The 26,906-nt window shown below is 44.1% G+C and overlaps 2 protein-coding genes across 19 annotated transcripts in view; both read right to left on the bottom strand.

Annotated features, from left to right (window-relative positions):
• Positions 1 to 8,351: 8,351 nt before the first annotated feature.
• On the bottom strand, positions 8,352 to 11,394 carry HAX1 (HCLS1 associated protein X-1). 2 transcript variants are annotated; one of them, XM_006775649.1, is made up of 7 exons: positions 11,141 to 11,394; positions 10,397 to 10,656; positions 10,028 to 10,215; positions 9,233 to 9,284; positions 8,983 to 9,089; positions 8,766 to 8,856; positions 8,352 to 8,619 (listed from the first exon to the last, which is right to left on the bottom strand). In XM_006775649.1, the coding sequence occupies exons 1-7, from the start codon at positions 11,191 to 11,193 to the stop codon at positions 8,528 to 8,530; spliced, it is 843 nt and encodes a 280-aa protein (XP_006775712.1). In that variant the 5' UTR covers positions 11,194 to 11,394; the 3' UTR covers positions 8,352 to 8,527. The 2 variants fall into 2 exon arrangements, with proteins under 2 accessions (XP_006775712.1, XP_006775713.1); XM_006775650.2 differs by lacking the exon at positions 8,766 to 8,856 and having other exon boundaries at positions 11,141 to 11,310.
• Positions 11,395 to 12,403: 1,009 nt separating this feature from the next.
• UBAP2L (ubiquitin associated protein 2 like) overlaps positions 12,404 to 26,906 on the bottom strand; it is a 45,772-nt gene continuing 31,269 nt past the window's right edge. For 6 of the 17 annotated variants that reach the window (XM_015571712.1, XM_006775632.2, XM_015571713.1 and 3 more), the window contains 11 exons: positions 25,884 to 26,058; positions 25,245 to 25,317; positions 23,820 to 24,015; positions 23,639 to 23,727; positions 22,613 to 22,666; positions 21,940 to 22,021; positions 21,029 to 21,246; positions 20,472 to 20,577; positions 15,600 to 15,667; positions 14,502 to 14,699; positions 13,274 to 14,083 (listed from right to left, as the gene is read on the bottom strand). In XM_015571712.1, the coding sequence (XP_015427198.1) occupies positions 13,646 to 14,083; positions 14,502 to 14,699; positions 15,600 to 15,667; positions 20,472 to 20,577; positions 21,029 to 21,246; positions 21,940 to 22,021; positions 22,613 to 22,666; positions 23,639 to 23,727; positions 23,820 to 24,015; positions 25,245 to 25,317; positions 25,884 to 26,058 (1,697 nt within the window). In that variant the 3' untranslated portion in view covers positions 13,274 to 13,645. Of the gene's footprint in view, positions 12,518 to 12,544; positions 13,177 to 13,273; positions 14,084 to 14,501; positions 14,700 to 15,599; positions 15,668 to 18,564; positions 18,965 to 20,471; positions 20,578 to 21,028; positions 21,247 to 21,939; positions 22,022 to 22,612; positions 22,667 to 23,638; positions 23,728 to 23,819; positions 24,016 to 25,244; positions 25,318 to 25,883; positions 26,059 to 26,906 lie in introns of those variants that run through there. The other 11 variants (XM_015571715.1, XM_006775643.2, XM_006775644.2 and 8 more) reach the window with 7 other exon arrangements.

The following is a 26,906-nucleotide window of genomic DNA, read 5'->3' as shown; positions in this document are numbered from 1 at the left end:
GCTGGATCAAAGGAGGTGGGACATAAAGATAAATATGGAAAAAGTTACTGATATAGGAGCACTCTCCTGTGACGGAGGATTGAAATTCTGGCAAGATCCCTGGAATATGAATACGGGTGAATACACTTCTAGTGTTGTAACATACCCTGCGAATCACACAAGGACGCCTCAAGAAGTCGAATTAAGGAGTCACATTTATTGCAAATTCGGGACTACGAGGGGGCATTTTGCTCTCTCAAATCTCATAGTGATGCCCTGACCGGTTTGGCTCAGTGATTAGAGTGTCAGCCTGCAGACTGAAAGGTCCCAGGTTCGATTCTGGTCAAGGGCATGTACCTTGGTTGCAGGCACATCCCCAGTAGGGGGTGTGCAGGAGGCAGCTGATCGATGTTTCTCTCTCATCGATGTTTCTAACTCTCTATCCTTCTCCCTTCCTCTCTGTAAAAAATCAATAAAATATATTTTAAAAAATTTTAAAAAAATCTCGTAGTGATTAAGTAGCCGCAACACCGGATTTATATAGGCAAAAATCACAAAGGTGTCGATTACATCTTTGGGTTTGGAATGAGGAACCTGGTTTGCACAAAGCAGTTACAGAAGCGAAATTGAGCCGGTTAGTTATCTACAAAGATTAATTATAGTTTTGGGTCTTCGGACCACTGAGTCAACAGAAACACATTATCTGTGGCCACTGAGGCAATTTAGGATAATTGTGCTGTCCTGGTGCCCAGGTACAGAAGGATGTGCTTTCCAAAACCAGTGAGATCACAATCAGTGGGACATTCAAACCACCACCAACAGAGGATTCAATCGGCTGGGACAGCATACACAAGTTCAGAAAATCAAAGTAACTTCTATTGTTAAACAAAGCAAGTAAGTACAGAAGCCAAACAGCAGGGTTAAAGTTAAACTACAGTTTCTACCTGAGGTGATTGCTACCGTACTTCACTAGGATGGTCCTAGGTTTGGAGAAAAGGATGGCCCACACACAGGAAGGTAAAAATGCCAGGACACGTCATTTACGTTGATGACCATATTGAGAAGAGGGAGAATCCTCAGACCTTTTGAGGATTTTTTGGACAAAGGATCTGAATTAACACTGATAGTTGACAACCCAAAGTTACCCCATTGTTACGGAAAGATCGGAGAAGAACCCAGCAAAGCTTAGAGAGATGGAGTTACATTTATTACGCGCGGGCCCAGAGGAAAATGTCTCTCAAATTCTGGGTGAAATCACACATGAAGTTTCCCATATTTTATCCGATTTTACTCTCTTTGTCTCCCAAATATGGGGTTATTCTGGTTCCCTTTGCAAGTTCTTAAAGGGCTCAATGTGCTGGGGCTTTGAGACCTCGACCAAAGGCTTGGCCTGACGCCAGCACTGATAACTTCGTCTGGGGAAGGTTTACTGGCCTCTCTGAAATGGGAGTACTCTTATTTTCCTTATTATTTAAGCCAGCAAGCCTTTACAGAAGCCAGAAATAGCAGGGTTAAAATTCCAAACAGCAGTTTTTATATCAGATGGATGCTTCACCATGGTCCCTTGTTAGAGTAGGGTAGGGGTGGGCAAACTTTTTGACTTGAGGGCCACAGTGGGTTCTTAAACTGGACCGGAGGGCCGGAACAAAAGCATGGATGGAGTGTTTGTGTGAACTAGTATAAATTCAAAGTAAACATCATTACATAAAAGGGTACGGTCTTTTTTTCAATAGTTTTATTCATTTCAAACGGGCCGGATCCGGCCCGCGGGCCGTAGTTTGCCCACGGCTGGAGTAGGGGCACATAGGGCTCAGATAATAAATGGAGTCCAGTTCAGGTCTGGTTCACCGAAACCATGGAGCCACCCAGCAGTCACTTCCCCATGCATACGTATACCACACAACTGAAATGGGTATCCTCTGATGCTGCAGAACTCTCAGTTCGGTTTCTGGACCGCGGAGTTAAGTGATAAAGGCCAAGTGGAGGCCTGAAGCTGCTCCACACCAAAATAATAAAAACTGAAAACTACCACATCCTAGGGAAAATGGAGGAGATGAGCACCACCCTCCAAGACTTACAGGAGAGCCCAGGCAGGCTTGATCTCCAGCGGAGGGCCAGCAAGAGGCAGCCGATCAATGATTCTCTCTCATCATTGATGTTTCTATCTCTATCTCCGTCTCCCTTCCTCTCTAAAGTCAATTAAAAAAAAAAAAAGACTACAGGAGAAGTGGCCTCTTTTATACCACCAGCTTGGCTCCTACAAAAACTGAATAGACCATGGCAGGGGGCAGTGGTTTACCGTAACATTAACCAAAGAGTAAATCCAGCCCCAGCAGGTTTGGCTCAGTGGACAGTGTTAGCCAGCAGACCGAATGACCCTGGGTTCAATTCCAGTCATGAGCACATACCTCAGTTGCAGGCTTGATCCCCGTGGATGTTTTTCTCTGTCTCTCCCCCTCCCTTCCACTCTCTCTAAAAATCAATGGAAAAGTATCCTCTGGTGAGGATTTAAAAAAGAGAGGGAGAGAATACAACTCTGACCAATTTACCAGCTGACAGTAAAGGCTGTCAACTTTTAAGTGGGACCAAAAGTAAAAAAAAGTCTCTGCAGCCATTTGGTCTCCACAGACCTTATGAGACTCAGATACCTGTGGAAGGAAAAGGTGGTTTGGGAAGCTCTCGTAGGAGAATCACAATGTAGACTGTGTCAAGCAGCAAGGATGGACCGGCTTCCGGCAGTAGACCCCTACAGCTCTGGAGCAAAGCCATGGGAGCTGCAGCAGAGAAATACAGACCATTGGAAAAGCAATTCTTGGAGTGCGACTGGGTTCCAATAAAGACAGAGCAATTGACTACTGTTCATCAAATGACCAAATCGCTAGAATTGCCCACCACAAACTGAACCCTGTCAGATCCTCCATGTCAATAGGAAGGCCGGGCCCAGAAAGAACACGTTTTGATACGGAAGTGGCATCTCTGGGATCTGGCATAAGCTGAAAGTCAGAGGCACAAGAAGCTGAAAAGCAAGTGGCCCCGACTCCTATCATTCACATCTTCCCCTGGCACCTCTTCCTCTGCTCACACCTATGACCCTTTGGGGGATTGTTTTAGTCCACTCAGGTAGCTATAACGAAATACCATAGCCTTATGAAAACAGAAACTGATCTCTCATCGTTCTGTAGGTTGGGAAGTCCAAGATCAAGGGGCCAGCAGAATTAGTGGCTGGTGAAGGCTCACTTCCTGGTTCATAGACAGTCATCTTCTTGCTGTGTCCTCACATGGCAGAAGAGGCGAGAGAGCTCTCTTGGGTCTCTTTTATCAGGGAACTAATCCGATTCACCTCCCAAAGGCCCTACCTCAAAATACCATCACATTGGAGATTAAGTTTCAACCTATGAATTTTTGGGGTAGGACACATTCAGTCTCTAGCAAGGATCCCTTGTGAGGGGGAATCAGAGAAGGAAAAAGTTTAAGCTTGGTATGTAGATACCAAATAGTACTGCCGCATTGCAACCCCAGTGGTGAGGGGAAGTTCTCCCAGTGAAGAGATCTGGACAGTACATCTGGTCATCCACTTGGTGCGGAAAGAGAAAGTCCGTAACAGGTAATGTATGTCGACCTGGGAATTAATGACATTAATCTAGGCTAGAAATCAAATAGCCTACACTTATCTTCACTTAGTGAAGATCAAGGACAAGAAGGTCTGAGGATGAGATGTCAATGGATCTATAGGAGTAGTCTTTAAAAAAATATTAAATCTTTACTATTGAAAATATTACGTATGTTCTCCCCCCCCCCCCACATTGACTCCTTCTAGCCCACTCCTACCCCCTGCCCCAGGCCTTCACCACTCTATTGTCTGTGCCCATGGGTTATGCCTCTATATGGTTGATCTCTTCCCATCCCCCTTCCCTCTGAGATCCCACACAGGAGTAGTCTTGAAGTATGAAGATCTTTGTATCACAGGTTAATGCCCACTAGAAAGCAACCATCAGAGGAGGCACTAAACAACCACTGGCAGGATGAGTCAGCCACTGTCATCAGCTGCCCCGTTTTAAACAATGGATACACTGAAGGAGTTAACTAGTGGTAGGGATAGAGAATTGCTTGTCAATTCTACAAAAAAATTTACTAGGATTTTGATAGAAATTGCATTAAATCTATAAATTTGGGCAGAATTGCTATCTTAACAATATTAAGAGTTCCATATCTCTTTTATTTAGATCTTCTTTAATTATCTCAGCAATTTTTATAGTTTTCAATGTTCAGCTCTTGCACTTTTTCAAAATTATTTTATTCTTTATTGTGCTAATATGAAACTGTTCCTTCAATTTTATATTCAGATTGTTGCCTATAAAAATGCGATTTTTAAAAAATATATATTTTATTGATTTTTTACAGTGAGGAAGGGAGAGAGATAGAGTTAGAAACATCGATCAGCTGCCTCCTGCACCTCTCCCACTGGTGATGTGCCCGCAACCAATGTACATGCCCTTGACCGGAATCGAACCTGGGACCTCGCAGTCCACAGGCCGACGCTCTATCCACCGAGCCAAACCGGTTTCGGCTAAAAATGCAAATTTTTAAATTTATCTTATATCCTGACATCTTGCTATACTCAGTTATTACTGCTAGTAATTTTTTAAAGTATTTTTTTATGTTTTTATTGATTTCAGAGAGAGGAAGGGAGAGGGAGAGATAAACAGAAACATCAGTGATGATAGAGAATGATGGATTGGATGCCACCTGCACATTCCCTACTGGGCATCAAGCCTGTACCTGAACCATGGTTTATAGGTCAATGCTCAACCACTGAGCTACACCAGTCGAGCGCGACTAGTAATTTTCCTGTTGTTGATTCCTTATATATTTTTTCTACACATAAGCTCATGGTACTTATAAATACAGTTCTACTTCTTCCTTTCTATACCATGTCTTTCCTCTAGCTAGAAACTTCAGTACAATGTTGAATAGCAGTGGTAAGAGCAGATATCTTGTATTTCTAATCTTAGTTGGAAAAGCACCATTAAATATAATGTTCAGTAGAGTAGAACCTCGGTTCTTGAAGTTAATTCATTCTGGAAGGTTGTTTGAAAACCAAATCATTTTTTTCCCCATTAGAAATAATATAAATTGAATTAATCGGTTCCAGAACCCCAATTATCCCATTTTAATTTCTTATATACAGTACATGTCTAATGTGCTATTTAATCTATAAACACATTAAAAACAAAAGGACATGACATGTAAATGAAAATTTAACAAAAAGGAAATGAAATGTACAGTAAAAAAATAAAAATTTAATAATAGCCGGTTTGGCTCAGTGGATAGAGCGTCGGCCTGCAGACTGAAAGATCCAGGTTCGATTCCGGTCAAGGGCATGTACCTGGGTTGCGGGCACATCCCCAGTAGGAGATGTGCAGAAGGCAGCTGATCGATGTTTCTAACTCTCTATCTCTCTCCCTTCCTCTCTGTAAAAAAACAATAAAATATATTTTTTTAAAAAAATTAATAATAAGCAGCAACAAAAGCAAAAAACCCAGAAATATTCACAGCACAATTTCTTGAGATGGTAACAACCTGGATTTAGCAGTAAACTGACTCATACTTGATAATTCTCTCCTTTGTCGCTTGAGAAATGTCACTGATCATATCAGCATGAAAAGGGTTGTCAGGTTGAGAAGTGAATTGTTTAAAATGGGAGATGTTTGAGAACTGAGGTTTGATTGTATAGGTTTTTGCTAATACCCTTTTAATGTCTAAAAGTATCTATTATCCCCCCACATTTAATCATAGTTCACTTGAGTATAAAATTCTAGAATAGAAATAATTTTACTTTAGTATTTAAAAAAGCAATGCTCCATTATCTTTACTTCCTAATTTTTTTTTTTTTGAGAGGGAGAGAAAAACATCTATGTGAGAGTAAAACATTGATTGACTGCTTTCTACATGCCGCTTATCAGGGATCACGACTGCAACCCAGGCATGTGTCTTGACTGGGAATCAAACTGGCAACCTTTCAGTGCACTGGACAATGCCCAACCGAGCCACACCAGCCAGGGCCTGTCTATCTTTGATAGCCTTCTGTTCTGGTTTTAGGGATATATCATCTCATATTCCTAAGGACATTAAAGACTTGTGTTCTTGCTAAATTTTCATCTTTCTGTATCGTCTGTTTCTCCCAAGTTGCTTCTTCTGTTTGAATGAATCTCCATTCTTCATGCTGGAGACTGTCCACAGATGTCTGGTAATCTCTGGCTCTATTTGTGCCTTCGGTGGTACTCTAACAGGCTGATCAAAAATATCAATCGTAGCCCTGGCCGGCGTGTTCAGTGGTTAGAACGTCAGCCCACACACAGAAGGGTCACAGGTTTGATCCCCAGCTCCAGTCAGGTGCTTTCAGGAGGCAGCCAATCAATGTGTCTCTCTCACATCGATGTTTCTCCCTTACCCCCTCCCTCTCTCTAAAAGCAATGGAAAAATATCCTCCAGTGAGGATTAACAACAGCAACAATAAAAATCCACTACATTCTTATATACTAGAAGAGTTCAGAGAATTTTTTTTAAAGGTGGGAAGCCCTTGTTCTACTAAATACAACTACAGTATTTAAGTGTGATATGGCTCATTGGACGCATGGCTCAGTTGGTTAGAGTTTCATCTTGTCTTGGTCAGGGCACATACAAGAATCAACGAAATGGCCCTAGCCAGTTTTCTCAGTGGTTAGAACATTGGCTCTGAACTGAAGGGTCAAGGGTTCAATTTTGGTCAAGGGCCAATCAATGTTTCTCTCTCTCTCCATCTCCCCTTCCCTTCCTTCCATTCTCTAAAAATCAATGGAAAATATATCTTCAGGTGAGGATTAACAACAACAAAAAAGTGTGATATAGACACAAAGGTGGACTACTAGATTAATAAAATAGAGTCCAGCCCGTGTGGCTCAATGGGTGAGTGTGGATCTATGGACCAGGAGGTCACAGTTAGAGTCCCAGGGCACATGGCTGGGTTGTGGGCTCAATTCCCAGTAGGGGGCGTGCAGGAGGCAGTGATCAATGGTTCTCTCTCATCACTGCTGTTTCTCTTTCTCTCTCCCTTCCTCTCTGAAATCAATTAAGTGTGTGTGTATGTATTTATATGTATGTATACGTACACACACGTGCGCACACATACACACACACACATACATATATATATAGATATATATATAGAGGGAGAAATAGATCAGCACAGGGATATATATGTTATACATATATATGTTATCTGTATGTGTATTTGTAATATTTGTACATATATATGACTATGTTTGTTTTCAAATGGAAATAAAATTGGTCCCCTGATTCATACCATATAGGAAGATAAATTCCAGGTGGATTTATAAACCTAAATGTAGCCCTAACCGGTTTGACTGAGTGGACAGAGCGTTTGCCTGTGGACTGAAGGGTCCTGGGTTCGATTTTGGTCAAGGGCACATGCCCAGGTTGTGGGCTTGATCCCCAATAGGGGGTGTGCAGGAGGCAGCCGATCGATGACTCTCTCTCATCATTGATGTTTCTATCTCTTTCTCCCTCTCCCTTCCTCTCTGAAATCAATAAAGATATATTTAATGATAAATAAATACCTAAATGTAAAAGGCCGAACTATAGAACCCACAGAGGACAATAAAGGAAAGTATCCTTTTAAGCTTGGGTTAAGAGAGATTTCTAAAAATATAAATAATAACCGTAAGTGAAAAGATAAATTTGGCTACAATAAATCAAAAGATAAAAAAATGAAAAGACTAAATTCCATTACTATATTTCCTCTCCTCTGTTCTTGAGATATGTGTGTGTGTGTGTATCCTCTTTAGAAAAATCCTTTTATTTTCGTTTTAGTGGGATTTCCTGAGGAAAGAGGTAAATAAATCTGGAAGATCTGCTCTTCAAAGCCATAGTGCCAAAAACTTTTTACTGAGAAAAAGATCCATAATGTTGTGCTAAATTACAGCTTATCTAACATATATAAACAAATAAAAGCATACCAGTAAAGGAAGAAATATTTGCCCATGTAGTTCCTTAAATTATCCCATGAGCTATCCAATCACAGTGATCCCACACCCAGGGAAGCAGTTACCCCTACCATTCCAAGCACTCTTGCTTTTTTTTTAGAATCTGATGCATCCGTGTCTGGAAATGCTCTTGGGATTATCTCTACATATCCTGTCTCCTCCCAGGGGAAAATCATTTTCTACTGGTACTGATCTTTACTTATCAAATCGGGTTTTAGAAGTAGAACAAAATATTAAGAAACAAGAAGACGGTTTTGGGCCATGATAATTTAGGAAACCCTGGATGGTGCTAGAAAGTGGAACAACCTTAACAAAACCAAGACCAAGAAATTAGCATAAATAAGGGTTTTATTGGTCAGTTTGCATGAATGACATACTGACATGCCCCCAATTCACTGTTCCACATACCAAGACCCTGAGGTGACAGGAGGAGAAGCTAAGCCCATTGATGGTGAGAAAAGAGTGGGAGGTGGGAAGCACATGAAGGCCTCTGAGGGTTAACAAGGCTACTGGGACAGAGACCCAGACCAACGACCTAGGAATAAATCCAGGATGGAAAAGGCATCATCCAGGGCTGGAGCTGTTGGTGATTCTGGATCTAAGAAAGAAAGTGATACACATAGACACACTAAATGGCTAGGCAGAGGCAAAGGATGGGAATAATATTAAAAAGTAGAAGAGTAAGGGTTTTCCTTTTCCAAAGAATTAAAAGATGGATCCCTTTGATTCACACTCTTCACTTACCATCTTTAGGACTGCCATCTGCTTCTTGATGGATTACTGTGGTTTCTTTTCGGCCCTCACTGTCCACCACAGTCCGGCGCTCCTCTACTGTCTACAAGGAGAAGCCCCCACCATATCCTTATCATCACTAAAGGTGAGGTCCCTGGTTTCTTTATAAAGATCCCTCTGTCCAAAACACCCTTAGCCACAGTTCCTTTTACCCTTCTCCCCAACTCACCCCATCTGGCCTAGTGATCTTGGTCACAGAGACACTCTTGAAATAGGATTTGGGCTGGGGCTGCAGAACTGGGCCAAGGCCCTCCTGGGAAACCTGGGAATCAAGATCTAGAAGGACAGAGAGAAGAAACAGGAAAGAAAGAATCTAAGGGAAAGAAGGAACAAGTGTCTCAGGAAGAAACTTTCGGGAGAGAGAACAGAGAGAACTTCTGAAGAACAACAGAGGCTGGTAGATGTCCTCTCAGACTCACCCTTGTCCTCTTTGGCTCTAGACTGGGGGGTCACAGGCCACATATCATCAAACTGCAGAAGCCAAAGGAGATGAAATGACATCTTTCAATCTGAAACTTGAGGAGTCACAGAACCCAAAATATTCCCAACTTCCAAAACCACCTCTCCCCAGGAGATGATCCCATTCACGATCGCTTTATTTACTCATTCTCTCTCTTTCCTAGCTGTTTAATGTATCCTTCTACCAAAAAAGCCTTTTTGCCCTGGCTGGTGTGGTTCAGTTGGTTGGAGTATCATCCCCTGCAATGAAGGGTTTTGGGTTCGATTTCCAGTCAGGTCACATACCCAGGTTGCAGGTTTGATCCCCCATCAGGATGTGTGCAGAGGCAACCTACCAGTATTGATGTTCCTCTCTCTTCCTCTCCATCTCTCTCTCAAATTAATAAAGACATATCCTTGTGTGAGGATCGAAAAAAAAAATAAATGAATAAATAAATAAAAGTGGGGATAGTAAATTAAAAAAAGAAAGAAAGCCTTAATGAACTGTTACTTTCCTGACCTCCCCCAATAATCCTGTCTTGACCAAGAATCACACAGACCAGTGTTTCGTTTGTTTTTTTTTAAAGAAAAGGCAGAACTCCTATTTTCCCCCAGAGAAAATACTACAAGCAGCTTAATATAGGAAACAGATAAATACACTAAGTGGAGGGCCCAGAATTTCAACCCAAGTCTGTTAGATTCCAACAAGGATTTTAGTTTTCGCACTCTATCAGGTGTCTCCCATAGGCCTTCATTTCCGGCTCAGATGTACTCACCCTATGAAAAGGTCTCTGGGAGCCCCAGTCTGGTGCTGGTTTTGGAGAGTCAGTTCTTGCATCACTCTCCAAGACCCCCCCAAAGATCCTGTGTTGGTGACTATCTGGATACTTAAGCATCGAGTCCCGAAGTGTCTGTCCCTCCCGCAATCTCTCACTAGGTGTCTCTGACTCGGGACCTGGAAGTTCTGCCGAAAGATGGCAAGTGTACGGATGCTGGGGGAGGGAAAGGGCTTGGGATCTCCTAATCCCCCTTGAAATCATCAGTCTTCTCATACTTCCCACCCCCCAACTACTTTCTGCAGGCTCTTTATTTCACCCACCCACCCAGTAGAAACCATAGGTTCTCCCTCAGGGGCAGCCACACACCAGGAGGACGGGAAGGCAAGGTCCAGGCCCCCATCTCGCTGAAGATGTTATTAAAATCCCGTACTAGGTCATCAAAGCCGAAGTTGTCGTGGAAACGCATCCCTCCTCCAGGGGTGAAGCTGAAGCCGAAGCCAAATTCCTCAGGGGGTTGGGGACCCTCAAACCTCGAGCTCCCAGGGCCCCAGGTGGCTCCCCCTTCTTCTTCATCGTCATCCTCATCTTCATCTCGAGTCATCCCTCCAAAAAAGGGATCTCTGTGGCTGGGGTGGAGGCAGATTGGCCACCAAAATTTCAGCACTCACTCCTTCAACCATAAAATCAACTCATGGGTGGCAAAGTGGGACAAGAACAGGTGTCTGGGGAGCTGGTGTGAGGATTAGAAGACTGGCCATCGGGGTATTGTTTTTAATCAGGTAGTCCTCACCTCGGGACCCCTCCCAAACACCGCCCCTCCCTCCTCCCAAGGTCCTGCTCACGCGCTCACTGACCTCCACCCCGCAGCCCCACTGTCTCCCCCGCCCGGGCCCTGTTGCATCACCCCAGAGTGGAGAAAGGCTTAAGCTGTTGCTTTTCCTCCTAACGACCGCCTTGGTTACTGTCGCGGGGTGAGTGTTCAATGTTGTGACTTCTGTTCTCCACAGGAGTTGGAGTGGAGATAGATGTTTTTCCAAATATACGGTGTCAGAGGTCAAGCTCCCCTCAGAAGACCTCCCCCTCCCTTGTCCGACCCGGATCCATTCTCACCTCCGAGGTCCAGAAAAGCCGAAAAAGCCCCGAAAGAGGTCAAAGAGGCTCATTCCCGTATTGGGATTCGAACCTCCAAAGCCCACCTGAGGCCCATTCACACCGGGAGGAAAGCCGGGGCTACGCCGTCGGAAATTAAGCGAAGAGTCAGCTTACGCGGCCGGAAAGCAAACCTGAGATCGACACCCCGTCGTAAAACGGCCGTAAGCAGGACGCGGAGGGGGCGGGGCAGACGGACCTCTCAAATGCGAAAGGCTTTCATTTCACAGCGGCAGTTCGTTTGTTTTTTTCCTGGTAGTGGGCGTCCTGAATTTTCATCTTCCAACGATCACCTGTCTCCTAAGCCAATTCTCTCTCCTGCCGACCAACCCGGCCCAACACGGTATCGCGAGGGTTTAATGGTGCCGATAAAGCCGCCAGAGCAGCCCACCGCACAAATGAACCGGTCCCGCGCCCGCCCTCGCCCTCACCGCCGGTTCACCACCCCCGGTTCAGTCCCCCATCTGAAACCACCGGGCGCCTTCTTGGCTGGCCTCAGTGAAGTCTGAGAGGGATGGACAAAATATTTCACCAAGCTCCTTCAGTACCCAACTCCCCGGCCTTAAGGGGAGTCAGACGTAGGGACACATGCATTTACTCTTTCCAGCTAAGGAGCTTATCACCATAAAGGATCCTTTTAATTTTCCTATGCAGACTTTACAACCAGCAGAATAAAGGCTTTGTGAGAGACCAAGGGAAATCTAGTGGAGTCTCAAAGAGAAGAAATAATTTGGGGCTCTTAAGTATCCCCCTTTCCCTATCATTCATGGCTTTCAAAGCCTTTCCCTCCTGCACTCCTACCCCAATCTCATCCCTGGCCTTCCTCTAGACTCCTTTTTAGGGGTTTGGGTATAGCTATGGAAAATGAAACCACTCAAGCAGCAAGAACTATTTCTAGGAAAATTTAGTCCCAAACCTCAGTTTTTCCAGGACACCGTGCATGTTGCCCTACTTGGCAATTCACTTGCTTGGACTCAGCTAAATTATACTTTGACTTTACAAAGGCATTTCTTTCAGCTCCTTCTTAATCCTCTCCCTTTCCACCCAATATCCACTCTCCCACTCCCTTTACTGCCTGAAATCTGCCGTATAGGTAGCAGTTTTTGAAGGGAATGAAGATTTGAGGTGGTTCTTCCCAGGCAACAGGCTGTGAAATTCTTAGGGGAGAAGGGAAGAGAATCCCCTGATGGGCACAATACTAAATCATTAAGGTCAGAGGTGTTCTTAAAGGATGAAGATTTCATTTTATTCCACTGCCTTCGGGGCCTGCTAGAAGAGGCCCAGGTGGTACAGTAATACTTATTCACCAAGCTGGTCATCCGCGAGACTGAGGATGTCCTAGACGGAGCAAGAATGGGCAGAGGCTGAAGGTAGATGTTTTCTTTTTATATATACAAGACACATTAATCCATTAAATTTGAAGACACAGTACAAAAAAAAAAAAAAAACCACTTCAACTAATCCATCTGACAATGCTGTTCATATTCATGACGCCATTTTTTGTTGTTGTTTTGCTTCCTAATAATAAAGGAGGAGACATAGGGCTGTTGGGCTGATATATATTTGGGGGTTCCCCCTCCCCACCTCACCCATACACCACCAGGGTGAACAGGAGGAAAAGGAAGGGCAGGGCCCACAGCAAAATTTCATAATCTTGAATGCAAGGGGGAAGGAGGAAAGGAAAGGGGGGGGGAGTGAAAATACAAATCCTATAATACATACAACAGAGTGGGGATGGTATGGGAATGAACAGACATGGAGCTGAGGCATGGGGTGGGCCACGGGGGTGAGGGTGGGGCAGCGGAACCCCTCCACATTCCTCTCTTTGATGCTGTTTCCATAGTTGCCAGGCTGAGAAGCCCTCTCAGAAGATGGGACCAGGAAGAGAGGGTCACAGGGCCTCAGTTGGCCCCCCAGCTGTAGCTGTTGTAGGCAGACTTGTTGGTCTGGGGCTTCTGCGGGATGGAGCTGGTCTGGCTACGTTGCCCGCTGCCCGTCTGCAGGGGAATGGGAGGATGATGGGGAGGAAAAAGGTGTCTAGTTAGTGTGACAAATTTGTGACATCTTCAGGTGGAGATTTGGAAATCATCTTGCTTTCCCATTCCCCTTGCTTAGAAACTATTCTGAAGCTTCTCAACCACAGAAAATTTGGTTTATATGGCTGCTAAAGCACCTCTGACCAAAAAAACAAAACACAAACAAAAAGCAGCAAAAATCCCCGCAAAAAACCCTTTAAACAGGGGAAAGATGAAAAGAGGGCAAGATACCTTCAGAGATTAGACAGTGAATCAGTTCTACTCATTTTCAATTGTACCGTCTCCTCCCCTCATTCCCCTGCTCTGAGAAAAGGCAACTCTCTAGAGAGAATTATGGCCTCTTGAAGATGAGCGATCACAAGCGATTTCATTTTCATTAATCCCCAGGAAGGCCTCATTTGGAAAGCTGCCTTTGAGAGCAAAGAGGCCCTTATTCCATCTCCCAGGCACCTATGGTGGAGGAGGTCACTTGTACCATCCCATGGCTCCCCACCCCTGCCACATGTATCATATCTGTGAGCCTATTACAGGCAAGGTGGAGAGACAGTCTCAAGGCCCCAGGCTTCAGATGCTGCCCCCAAGAATCCTTTCCATTGCAGTAACCAAGTGTTCCCAGAGGCGGGGTAGGGCAGAAAGAAAGAGAGCATTGAGGAGGGGAGGACAAGAGAGGATGGGAGGCCAGAGAGCTCAGCAAGGTGTTTGTGTTTGTGTATCCCGATTTGTGATCGTGCAAACTTTTCTCAAATTCCCTAAGGCTGTGGAGGTGTAATGGGGACTGAAAAGGAGTGGGTTCAAGCATATCATTCAGTTTCATTACCTGCTCCTCCTGCTGGCGCTGGCAACAGAGAATCATCTGCAAATATGGTAGCTGAGGCAGAACCAGGATATATGGAAAATAAAGGGACAAACTTTGACAATAGAACTCCACCATTATTAGACGGGAAAGCTATAATGTGAGGGAAGGGGGAGGGCTGGGAGAGGCAAGAGGGAAGGTGTGACCCAGGTCTGATGGGATGAGGAAAACTGTGATATGGGAGGAGGTGGAGGAGAAAGGCACCAAAGGAATTGGGCAGAATTAGGTTTCAGTCTGGCCCCTTCTCTGACATCTCCTTTGCCGGCCACTCGTGTTATGTGCGCTTGTGTCTGTAATGTGCTGTGTGCCCATGGCTGGCGCTGGGGAGAATTGGGTGGAGGTGGTGGTGAGGAAGGGTAAGAAAAGGAAAGGGGAGGCAGTTTTAAGGGATAAGAAGGAAGAGGAAGAGAAAGGATAGAGGGAGGGCTATTACCTGGCCATCCTGCTGTAGGTGATGGTGAAGGATCTGGGAGTGCGGCTGCTGATGGGGGGTCAGAATGTGCATAAAGGGGGCAGGTGGGTAGGCAGCAGCTGTGGCTGGATTGATGGGCCCCCCACTTCCTAGGGCTGAAGGCAAGTTGAAGGAGGCAGCCGGAGTACCGGAATGAAAACCTTGTTTCTCAAAGGATTGCTATGCAGGAGGATGGGAGGAGAGAGTAAAAGGGATCAGCAACGAATCCTCAGGATTTGAGCCCAAGCTCTCCCACCCTCAAAAAGCAGCATGGTGTCAGAGAAGGAATGCTGCACCTGAAGTCAGATATTCAAGTCTGTCTCAGCTCTGCACTTTAATAGCTGTGTGACCCTGAGAAAATTACTCTCAGCTTGTTCTCGCATATATAAAACAGGGATGCTTAGTTGTAAGGACCAAATGAGAAGCTGGGTGTGAAAGCACTTTATAGAAATCTGTCATATACACACACAGTGAAACCTGCTGACATTCCTTAGCTCCCCTATCTCTGGAGTTGGGCAGAAATAGGAACCCCATGGATTTTTCAGAAGAAATGCTGAGTTATCTTTAGTGTTAAAGGTCGTGGCCATGAAGCACTCCACTATACCTCCTAATGCTTTATATCAAACTTTAAATTTATGGTGGTGGGAGAAAAAAAAATCTGTGGATAACGCAAATGCTTCACTTTAGTTACTGACATGGGCTTTGCCCACTCCTTTGCCACTCTTTATTATAGATATACTTAGAAAGAAGGGAATGAACTTACTTCCCTTCATTCCATATTCATTCTCTTTGAAAGTTATGAAAGTTTGGGTGTGCGTACGGACACAATAAATCACATGACACATTACAATTTTCCAACCTTCCTATGACATTTCTCGTTTGTTCTCTCCCTCCCTGAAGACTAAATTTAAGCTTCCTTGAGAAACTCAAGTCTAAAGATGAATCATTAGCTAGTAGAAGGGGTTTCCTGACACCTGCTCACAGGTGTCAGGGCTGTTCCTGCTCACTTCTATCAATGCAACTCCATCTTCTCTATGTCCGTCTCTCTTTTTCCACTTCCATCCAGAGTCAGGCACCTACCTGGGTTTTGGAGTACACAGAACCCGAGATGTCTGGCACGCCCGTGTTACTGGAGGTGACTGAGACACCTGGGGGAGGAGGAAACAGAGGAGGGTTAGCTCAGCTAGCTGCCTGATCCCTCCCCCTGGGAGGTGGTGAGTGACATGTGAAGTCTTTCTAGCTAGAGCACGGCAAGGGAATGTTGGTCTGTTTTTCCAACTTCAGGTCAGTCTTGAGGGATGAGAGCTCATGACACAAAGGCTAGCGAAGGGTTTTCTTGTCCTTCCCAGGTGTGTGCTGAGTTTATTGTGAGAGTGAGGTGAGTGGGTTTTGGGGGGACAAGGGGAAATAGCCAAACTCACTAGTACATAGTTTTCAAAACACCTCGGTAGCAAAGCCCAACAGGAATGTATTACACTTATGATGTCCATTTCAAGTCAATCCACCCTAAATGCACTCAGTCCTGCTCAGGAAGACAGGTACTCTGGCTCTTTTCCTGTTCATGAAGAGACATTCCTGGGCTCAAAATCCATGCTTTCACAGCATAAGGTAAATACTAGAGAAGCAGTTCAATTCCACCTCTGCGGGTACTTTTATTCTCAGCTTCAGCTCACTTAGTCCAGCTTCTCCAATCTTGGAGCTTCCAGGCTGTATACTTACGAGCTGGCGTAAAGATGAAGATCCATCTGCGCATTTTAAGGGAAGGGGAATGAGGAAGGCCTATAGGAATAGGCTATCTCCCGCAGTCTCGGTGGAATACAAAACCTAAATGTTACTCTAGTTTACAACTTTAGCTTCTCCATGAGATAAAGGCTTCAGTCCATACTCTAACAACTCACATGTTTCCTTTTGAAAAACGCTACCACCACTACAACTTAAAGGAAATCAAAGTAATACAAGTCCTCATTTTAATTTATACTCCTTCAACTGAAATACACATAGTCTATCTCCTGGGGCAAAAGGTCAAGGATATAGGAAAAAAGCCATCAGGTAAGCTAATCCAGCATCTTATCTTACTAAAATTGTATGCAAAGATTTGAGGTCAAGTAACTCGAATTTAACTAGGAATTTAAAGCATGATTTTAAAAGATATATTAGTTCTCATGAATTGAGATAAAATGATACTTCAGAAAAACTTTGTATTTTAGTCTATGTCCTTGGAGCCTTCTCCTTTGCTGTTAGGATTACTTTGACAGAAGAGTTTTTTAAAAACACTATACTGAAGTGACCAAGTCACAAATGAAGAATCCTCCATTTGCCCGCAATTCAGCAGCAATCCCCCTTCAAACTCCAGAACCCAAATCCTCCCAATGTCTAGGACAAAGGCAGCCATCAAAAGTTAAGCCCACCTTAGACAGCCACTTTAGAATCTTCCCAATAGAAGTGGCATCTTAACCTGGAAACCCCTCCCACATCACAAGTCCAGATAGTTCCAGGGAGGAGCAAACACCAACTAGGAAAAAGAACAGAACTACAGAAAGCAAGCATGAGAAAATACTTCCCCGTGTCCAAAGTATCAACTCCATGCTTTCTAGGCATTAAAGTGAAAGACAGGGACAATATATGACCTGATTATTTTTCCCCTTCCCTTTCTTCAAATCCCAGGAGCCCATCTGGTAAATCACTGGTAGTAGGCCTAACTTGAAAAAACAAGCTTATTTTTTGTCTGAAAAAGGCTATGTTGATGAGGTTTATATGGAAGGTTTGAGTAAAGTGGAATAGACAGGATATAAATAGAACATTTCTTTAGGAAAACGAGATAATGATTGAATTTTACTGCAAAGACTCAAACAGCTGGCTGAGACCCCTTGGTGATCCCACACAAATGGAAGAAATGGCTAACTTGACTCTCAAACTGGGTGGTAAGGAGCAATTTCGTTTCAATGTGTCCCTACTTGGTCTCACTCTTTTCAGAGGCTGGACTAGCTAAAAACCAGCTTATAGTCCAGAGGCTTTAAGTTGGATATTGGATAAAGAGACTGGAAATACAGGGGGGAAAAGAGATTTCTCCTTGCAGTTGCCATAATAGCCTGTGTAAGCATTAGAGGTCCCTACCTACCCTTTACCAATTATTAGAAAGCTCCTCAGGCTCGAGATCTCTTGTTTTCCTTCCAAGAGTCAAAATCCCCTTCTATAACCGACTTCCAAACATGATGATCATACTAACACCATGTGGACAACAGGGAGGAGAACCCAGAACCAAGAACCACTCTCTCCCTTGGAAAGTTGGTTACACCCCCAGGACAAAATTACTCCAGCGGGCTAGGAACAAAGGAAGTAATATGGGGGTTTCCAATTAACCAAGAATGGTGGTCTCACTGTGCAAGTTAACTGTAAACAAAGGGCTGGTGGTGTACTAGTTGGATTGAATGGGGATTAGAATTTCTATAGTCAAGGATGTCTAACCAAACCTCTCCCACACATCAGTAGCTACACCCACAAGTGCAAAACACTAATATTCCACAATCCCTGAAGGGACTAAGAACAATGCTCCAGGCTAGCACAGTTTCCACAGCCTGAGTCATCAACTGGCTGGTCCCTCAAAACTCTTATCAGATCTCAACCAGCCACTTGGCCTGAGGGAACCAAATGTGGAAATTAAGCCTTGAAGATACCTCTCCAACAACAGCTCTGAACACCATCCCTTCTACCTTTCACTATGACATGACACTAAACCTTTTTTCCTCCCCACGCCCCCGCTGCTAATGTCAGAGGCAAGGGGAAGATCTAAATGGAAAGTGAAGAGCTATAATAAGCATGGAGAATCAGGGATTTTCTACAAATAACGGTCTTTACCAACCAATCCACAGGTTGGAAACTGAGACTGTTTGCCCTCCCCCACCTTCATAAAAATCATCATACTGAAAAGTTACCAGTTCTTTGGCTATGCTGGAGTTTGATTGAAAAGGCCACCCTCCACCCTTCATCCACTGCTCAACATTGGATCCTAGTGTCCAGAAAGACACGCACGGAAAGAACGCCAGAGTTAGCTAAAGAAATACCACAGTTTATTGAAGACTACAAATATTTTTTGTTACAAGTTGAAACTACATGCCTTCCAGAAAACAAAAGCAACAGCAGGTGTGTGCATTGATGCTTCGGAGGTGCTGCACCGCTTGAACTCGAAATGGGTAAGACAGGGTCAGACACATGGGGGAGAGGGAACTGGGGGAAGGGCAAGTTCAAAAGCCCAGAAGGTATCCAACTCATTTCCCCAAGCCACGCAGGCCATGGCCTCAGATCAGCAGGCTCTCCTCAGTGGTCTGGTTTCTGAAACAAGACTTCAGTGCAAATTTATACACACACACAAAACAGAGCCCCCAGCCTTGGGCCAAATTAGCTCTCTGCCGTCCAGAAATGCTTGTAAGGGGGTGGATATTTTCTTCCTAAAAGGAATCAAATACATAAAAATAAATGAATTTAGAGGTTGATGAGGAATGGGATGACAACCTTCTGTGGGGCTGGGAACTGGGGGTTCTCAAAAGGGCTGTTAGAGAGTTTCTGAAATCCTAAGGGAGGTAAGAAGCTCCGATTTCCAGAACCAGGTTTGCTATTCCTGAACCTGGTCCAGCTAAAACTTAAATCTAATCTTAGAATGGGGCCATTCCAAATCAAAGAGCTTATAATACTCCCCCAAGGATTAGGGTGGATCGTGCTCAGTGAGAGGAACAGCCACCAGGGGTCCTAGATATTAAATCTCAATGGGTGCCTCAGGATTTCTTGTTTAAATCTTGACCTAAGTCATACAACACAGTTCAAAACTCCACCTGGCTGTTAGTTCCCAGACCAACTGCCATCTGTGCTCAGCTCAGAGTTTCCCAATTATTAAAACCTTGGGCAATTTATCAACTTGGAGGCCACACAAGGGTGAAGAATGCAGGTGCAGCTCCATCCAAATCATCATGAAACCATAACTGAGCAGAGATTTTTGAAGTACAACCCTTAAACCCATCTTCCTCCCCCCACCCATATTCATCTACAAATCAATAAAAAAGTGGATGGAATTGTTTTATTCAAAGACTCCTTTTCTTACTCCCTGTCCTCCAAAAGTGGAGTATATGTTGCCAGGTACAGGAACAAGGAAGGGATGGACTAAGAATCTTTTGGTCAGTACCCATTCAGGAGATTCCAACATTTCCCTCTCTGCCATCAGATGTGCAAATGGATTTTGCAAAGAGCCCAGCCATACAAGTGAAGGAACCTAAAGGTCCAATTCTCACTTTATTGAGTACAGGCATACTTCGTTTTATTGCACCTCACAAGTGTTGCATTTTTTTGGAAAGAGAAGGCAAGACCATCCACCATCAAAGACTACAACTTACTTTATTATGGTGGTTTGGAAAAGAATCCACATTATCTCCAAGGTATGCCTATACTCATATCCTAATTCTTTCTCTCCACATTTTAGGTCTCCTAGCTTGGGATTTAAAAGGGACCACATAAAAAAAAAAAGTAGTACTGCAAAGATATATATGCTCAGTCTACTACAGCACACTAGCAAAGAAACCATTTAACCCTTCTATTCGGTAAATATGACCCTTTTGTATGACTGGTACCATACATATTAACACTTGCCTCCATTAACATCTCAATGAAATCTTGGGGCCTCTTGCCTTGCTTCCCACCCAAATATTAGGCCAGCCAGCATATGCCAATAGCCAATACATGATCCAGGCCATCCCCGTCATCAGTGAATATATGGTCTAGTATCAAGCTCCTCTTTTGGGGCTGCTCAGGCAGACACACAAGCAGTCAATCATTAACAATCATACATGAGCAGCAGCACACCCTCACCAACAGAACCTTATTTTATCAAGCACAGTCTTCCTCCTTGGAACTGATTTAATAACATCCCACAGACACCACTGACAGCTGGGGTCAAGGTAAGCTTACCAGTGTTGTATCCATGAGACCCATATCCACTTGGCTGTTGGAAAGGGGTGGCCGATGCATTCACACTGACATTCACACCATGCTGCTTGGAAGAGGTAGGAGCCACCTAAAGAGTAAAAAGGCCAGAACTGCCGTGAAATGGCAGCAGAGTACCATTCACCCTACCGGTCTTCGTTCAGGGACTGAAGCATTCAGATGATTACCCACTGTGATATAGGCTGACTACAGTTCACTTAGTGAATGAAACAGGCTCCCTGCCAACTTTCTAAAATCCGTCAAGTCAAGAAATGGTACTTTGAAAGAAGGGAAAAGGGCAGTGATAGCAGGGAATGAAGACAGTCTGGGAGTAAAACTATATGCTATCATATTCCTACTTTAGCTAATTCTAATAACAGGTAATCCTTATCCCAATACCCCCAATTCCAGCCCCACTCCCTCCCCCAGGCCAGAAAGAGAAACTGTTCCGCTTTATCCATTATTAAAGTCCTTGAAAGCACCTAGGGTAGTCTAGGATTAGGATACTTTACCACAAGGAAAGACCAAGCCCAGGTACTCACAGGGAACACAGCAGGCCCATACTGGAAGGTGCTGGGGAGGCCCGGAACCCCTGTGTAGTATGGCAGGCTGGTGTAACTGTAGCCAGGAGGCAGCGCCGGGTTCAGGAATGTCTGCTGCGTGGTGTGGTGAGTCTGCGTCTGGTTCTGTTGGGGTTGGGCCAAGGTAGTGGCCGGGGCTGGGGAGGAGGCATCCCCACGGCCAAACTTTGTGAGGTCACCTGTGACAGGAGAGGCTAAATGTACCTGCCTCTGTCAGCCCCCACACCAATGCAGAATTACTACTCTGGTTTCCCATGATTCCAGAAAATCCTGTTAAATTTGAATTACATTTCTTTGCAGCGCCATTTAGCACTGCCCAGCACACAGCAAGCACAGTGCTGTCAAGGACTAATGTCGAATGACTGTGCAATGCTGTAGCAGAGACAGGCTCCCAGAATAAAGTTCCTGCATGATTTCCCTGCCTACTCGTCCTACTTCATCTCCCCCAACTCTCCCTCCATGGGAACACTCCATGCTAGATTCAAAAAAACAATGATAGGTCAAGAAAATGGTAGATCAGTGAAGGCCCATGGACAATCAAGGTAATGGCAATGAGACTGCCACTGTGAGTAGGGTACAGGAGCAGAGATGAGCAGAGGATGGCCAGTTCAACCAATGCGTTTCCTGGAGAATGTCTGAAAACCATGTCAAAATATCCTCTGGAATCACAGGGAGACAACAAAAAGATAAGGAAAAATTTGCCACCTGCCCATCTTTAGCAGGATTCTGAATCTACCAATACTGATTCATCACATCCATTCTACATTTCTGCCAAAGATCTTAACTGAACTGGGTCCCTTCCTGCTACTCATCAGGTTTCTGCCACCAATCTCAACACAATCTCCCTTTATTTAGCCCTATCCCAGTCCTACCAGAATAAGGGTTGCTGGACAGGCTACCATCCCTCCCAGTCAGCGGCGTGGTGGGTGCAGGAAATGGGATGCTGTAGTAATCCTAGAAGAGAGAATAAAAGAGCAGAGATTCAATGCCACCATTCTCTCTGCTGAGAGGCAGGAAAATGTTGAAGTAATGCAACTTATCCAGCCACCGAGTAGGCTGGCTAGAACTAACACTAACTCCAAATTACTCTTGCATACACTGTCCCCCCTGCTTGGCCATGAGCACAGTCAAGCAAGGTCTACGGGTATGCCCAGTGTAAAACACACCAAGTCCACCAGGACCAGTAATATTCTCAAACCTGTAGATAATTAACCCCAATCGTCTACGTCTACTGAGAAAATAGATCTTTCTAGAATTCAAAGTGTCTGAAACATACAGAAAGCATCTTGAGAGTTCCAGGTACCCTGCGTTATAGAATGCTAAAATTTGTTTACTTCAAAGATGCCACAACTCTGATTTTTCTTTTAAGTTATCTTCTATTAGAGCCACTCCCCAAGACACCATACTCTGATATCTCTTAAAGTGTGTGTATGAAGTAATGGCTGGGAAAGAGCTATGACTTACCAACTAAACATGTGAAAATAATCCCCCCAACACTAATTTTAAGATTGCTTTCTTTTCCCAAGCCCTACACCACATACTCACCAATGGAAATCTTGTCTGAAGCATCTGCAAGTCGTCATAACCATATACTTGTGGCTGAAAGATACAAGCATATAAGAATACTAATGTGGACTGGTCATGATGCTAGCAAACCAAGGAGCTAGGAAACAAGGTAAATCAACAGAACGTTCATCCTCATTTTTAGGGAAGAACAGGAGACAGATTGTTTCCTTTAAGAGGAAAGAAGTAAATACAGAGATTAAGTGATTCATGAAAGGTATTGAAACTTTCCTTGAGTTACATACTAGTGATTCACCTAGACTGGTGTCTTACACAAGTCATACATGAATAGCCTGCTCTTACTTTCTGTTCAACCAGCCTGTCTCTTACAGTTTTCAAAACATGGTTTAGCCCTGGGCTGGTGTGGGTGTCGTCCCATCCACCAGGAGGTTGATAATTTGATTCCTGACCAGACTGCAGGCTTGATCCCTATGAGGCAGCCAAGCCGAACGATGTTTCGCTCTCACATTGATGTTTTTCTCTCCCTCCCCTCCTCTCTTTCCAAAACCAATTTAAAAGGATTTTTAAAATTTAAATAAAAGTTTTTACAGTACTACAGATGTCACCTATTTCCACCCTCAACCCCGTTTGCAAAAAGCTACTACTGTCAGCCACCCATTTTCAGGTAGGCCCAATGGAGTTGGGAACGTTGGTCTGACCAAAGTTCCAGCAAAGACCCTCAGAGATAGGGAATCAATTCAACAAGAGAAAATAATTCTCTAAGAAATTAAAAGGGGTATCAGGTGGACATTCTGGCCTTTGGCTTCTGAAATCGAGAATATGTACTTCACAGAGAAAATATACAACAGAGGGCCTGGCCTCCACTTAGTCGTTCCTCTCTAAAAACTGTTATTTTTCTCTCTCAAAACTACAAAGATTAAAGCCTTGCTTTCATGCAACCACTCATCTATCCTATATTTTAATTATAGTCTTCCACCTGAAGCCAGATTTATAAAGAGTAGCCACACTATCTTCATCTTTTGGAGAAGACCCCAAAGTCTCACTTACCGGGTAGGCATGTAACAGCCCTGGAGCCATAATATACGGATTAGGCAACAATGGCGGGACCCCAGGAGGGAGATTAGGAGGAGCTTTTCCTAAAAAAGAAATTATATTTTTATGCTGTCACACAATTATTTCTCTCCTTCATCCCAAAGGAATGCCATCCACCTTTTCCATGCAGGGCTACCTGAAGTTGTAGCAACTGAGCTTCGAGTCGAGGCTGTGACAGTGGAGTTGCTGCCTATGTTGAGGCCCAGGCTGCTGCCGCTATTGAGACTGGAGGAGACACTGACCACTGGCGGAGGTGCAGAGACTGTGCTGGACGCGGTGGAGAAAGTGCTGGAGGAAGAATGAAGATTCGCCTCACTCTCCACGCTTGTGTGCTTCAAAGAGAGAGCGGTGGGAGAGAGGAGGAGGAAACAGCAATTAGCCTAACCGGTCAGGAAAGATCAACAATCCCTGCTGTTGATTATATCATCACTCAACTTCCCAATTAAAAAGGCTGAGGAAAGGTACCAGAGTGTCCTCTGCCAAATTAGAAGAAATTACTAAATACTTTACCGGTAGACATTCCCTAAGAGTCATCTGATAAGAATGGTAACAAAAGGCCCACTGCACACCATTACACTGTTCAGAAACAGCAGCAGAGAGAGTAGGGACAAACCAAACTCCCCCCAAACTAACACTGGTTGGCCAATAACAAGACAAAGATAGTTTAAATGTGAAAAATATATCATAGCCTTTTCTCCTACACTCTTCATTAGTTCAGCACAAGACCAGTCGTGGGACAGGAAAAAGTCCTAATAAACTTAAACATGAAATTGTGTATTTGAGAAACAACAGACTCCTAGAAAGCCTTAGCCCCCATTATCTTCCCCTAGGCTTCTGGCAAACCAGACACCTTAGCCCAGCCGTGGGCAAACTACGGCCCGCTTGAAATGAATAAAACTAAAAAAAAAAAAAAAAAGACTGTACTCTTTTATGTAATGATGTTTACTTTGAATTTATATTAGTTCACACAAACACTCCATCCATGCTTTTGATCCGCCCTCCGGTCCAGTTTAAGAACCCATTGTGGCCCTCGAGTCAAAAAGTTTGCCCACCCCTGCCTTAGCCCCAAATGTTAGTTGTCTTCCTTACCATTTCAGAGTAATTAAATAGTTGCTATAAATCACAACAGTGAAATTAATTCTTTGACCAAAAGCTCTTATCTCATCTCTGCTTTCACAGGATGCTCAGATTCATACTGATTATTTTCAGGACTCATGTTCAGCATATCTCAGACCATGAATAAAAATGGCTGTATCAGTTAGAAAAGATATTCTTACAGAAGTTCTTGTAGCGTACAAAAGCCCCACCCAGCTTCAGTTAAAAAAAAAAAAAAGTCACACAATGATTCAGGAAAAGTCACTTCCAGGGCTTTGAGAATTGGCCCACAGCTTTGCAATACTTCTGGATTTTTTTTTTGCCTCTCTTGACTTCAAATATCCTTTTATTCCTTTCTTACAAGATCAATGATCATTTTGCCACCTCAGAATCCCTTAGGAGAATCTTATGGTTGGATAGTTATAAGTATAAAAAACCCACAATTCTTTTATAGCAACATACTTACCAAAAGAGTGGATGTTGAAGTACGCCCAGAAGATGTTGATGACGAAAGGGTATTCTGCTGAGTAGATAACGTACTGTAACAAAAAAAGAGGTTGCCGTAAGACACAGTGCTATAGTCACCTGACCTAAAGCTTGAATTAAGAATACAGCAAGAGCTTGGCCAGTTTGCTCAGTGGTTGAGCATCCATGAACGAAGAGGTCACAGGTTCACTTCCTGGTCAGGGCACTTGCTCGGGCTCAATCCCCAGTAGGGGGCATGCAGGAGGCAACCAGTCGATGGTTCTTTCTCATTGATGTTTCTATTTCTCTATCCCTCTCCCTTCCTCTCTTCCTAAACATCAATAAAAACATATTAAAAAAGAAGAAGAAGAATACAGCAAGAAAATAAGACAGAATATAGGACCAAGGAAATCTGAGATAATACAGTCAGCAAAATAGCCAGCCAGGGCTAGTGAGCAAAGGTAGAATGGATGTTGAAAAGGGAAAATAATCCTCCTCTGTCTTTACTTCCCACTGCTTTTAGGGAATCTACTTAGCTAATGTGACCTGTGCCAGGTAGTGGATTAATAAGATAAAACCAAAGAGCTCTCACCAACTGCTACTTTACCAACTCTAACCTCCAATCCTCACCCCAAGTCACCTGTTGTGTTGGGTGGTGGTAGTATTTGGAATCTCCTCACTGTGGTTCAAGCCACCCAAAGTGGACGAGTGCTGATTGGTTGTCGTCAATAAGGAAGCTGCAGATACCGTTTCACTGAGAGGGGGGATACTAGAAGTAGAAGGTGAGTCAGATTTCACTGCAGAGCCTGTAGCACCTGGAAATGAAGAAAGGACGTCACCTCATTAGAGGAAGGAGAATGCTTATTGGTGTGGCTCAGTTGGCTGAGCATATCTCATGCACCAAAAAGGTTACTGGTTAGAGTCCCATCAGGGCACACACCCAGGGTGTGGGCCCCATCCCTAGTAGGGGGCATGGAGGAGGCAGCCGACGTATGCTTCTCTCTCTCTCCCTTCCTCTCTCTAAAATAAATAAAAACATATTTAAAAGAAAAAAACTTTTAAAAAGAAGTGAGAGATGACTAAAGTCCTAGGCTGGCTATCCCAAAGATAAGCCCTGACCGGTTTGGCTCGGTGGATGGAGTGTCGGCCTTCGGACTGGAGGGTCCCGGGTTCGGTTCCAGTCGGGGGCTTGTGCCTTGGATGTGGGCACGTCCCCGGTACGGGGTGTGCAGGATGCAGCTGATCGATGTTTCTCTCATCGATGTTTTTGACTCTCTATCTCTCTCCCTTCCTGTCTGTGAAAAATCAATAAAATATATTAAAAAAAAAAAGATAAGAGTGTGAGTTATTTAATAATGGGTCATTTATGTTTAGGTAGAATCCTTTTCTGTTTTTCAATTGCAAGCATTTCACAGCACTGATCTCCTTTACCCAGTGAAGGGAACCAAGGGGATTATCACCATTTTAAGACAGAAAACCTAAAAGTTAGGATGGTTTGAGATTAAACAACAAGACAGAACCAAGCTAAGACTAACCAGATGTTCTGATCATTGAGCCGGGGCTATTTTCACTACAATCTAGGAAATGTAAAAATAATGAAAGGACAGGAAAAACACTACACACCCTAGCTGGTTTGGCTCAAGTGGACAGAACGTAGGCCCTC

Source organism: Myotis davidii, unplaced genomic scaffold (genome assembly GCF_000327345.1).
Source record: "Myotis davidii unplaced genomic scaffold, ASM32734v1 scaffold208, whole genome shotgun sequence".
In the NCBI taxonomy this organism is placed as follows: domain Eukaryota; kingdom Metazoa; phylum Chordata; class Mammalia; order Chiroptera; family Vespertilionidae; genus Myotis; species Myotis davidii.
This window is presented reverse-complemented; position numbering and strand designations above follow the sequence as displayed.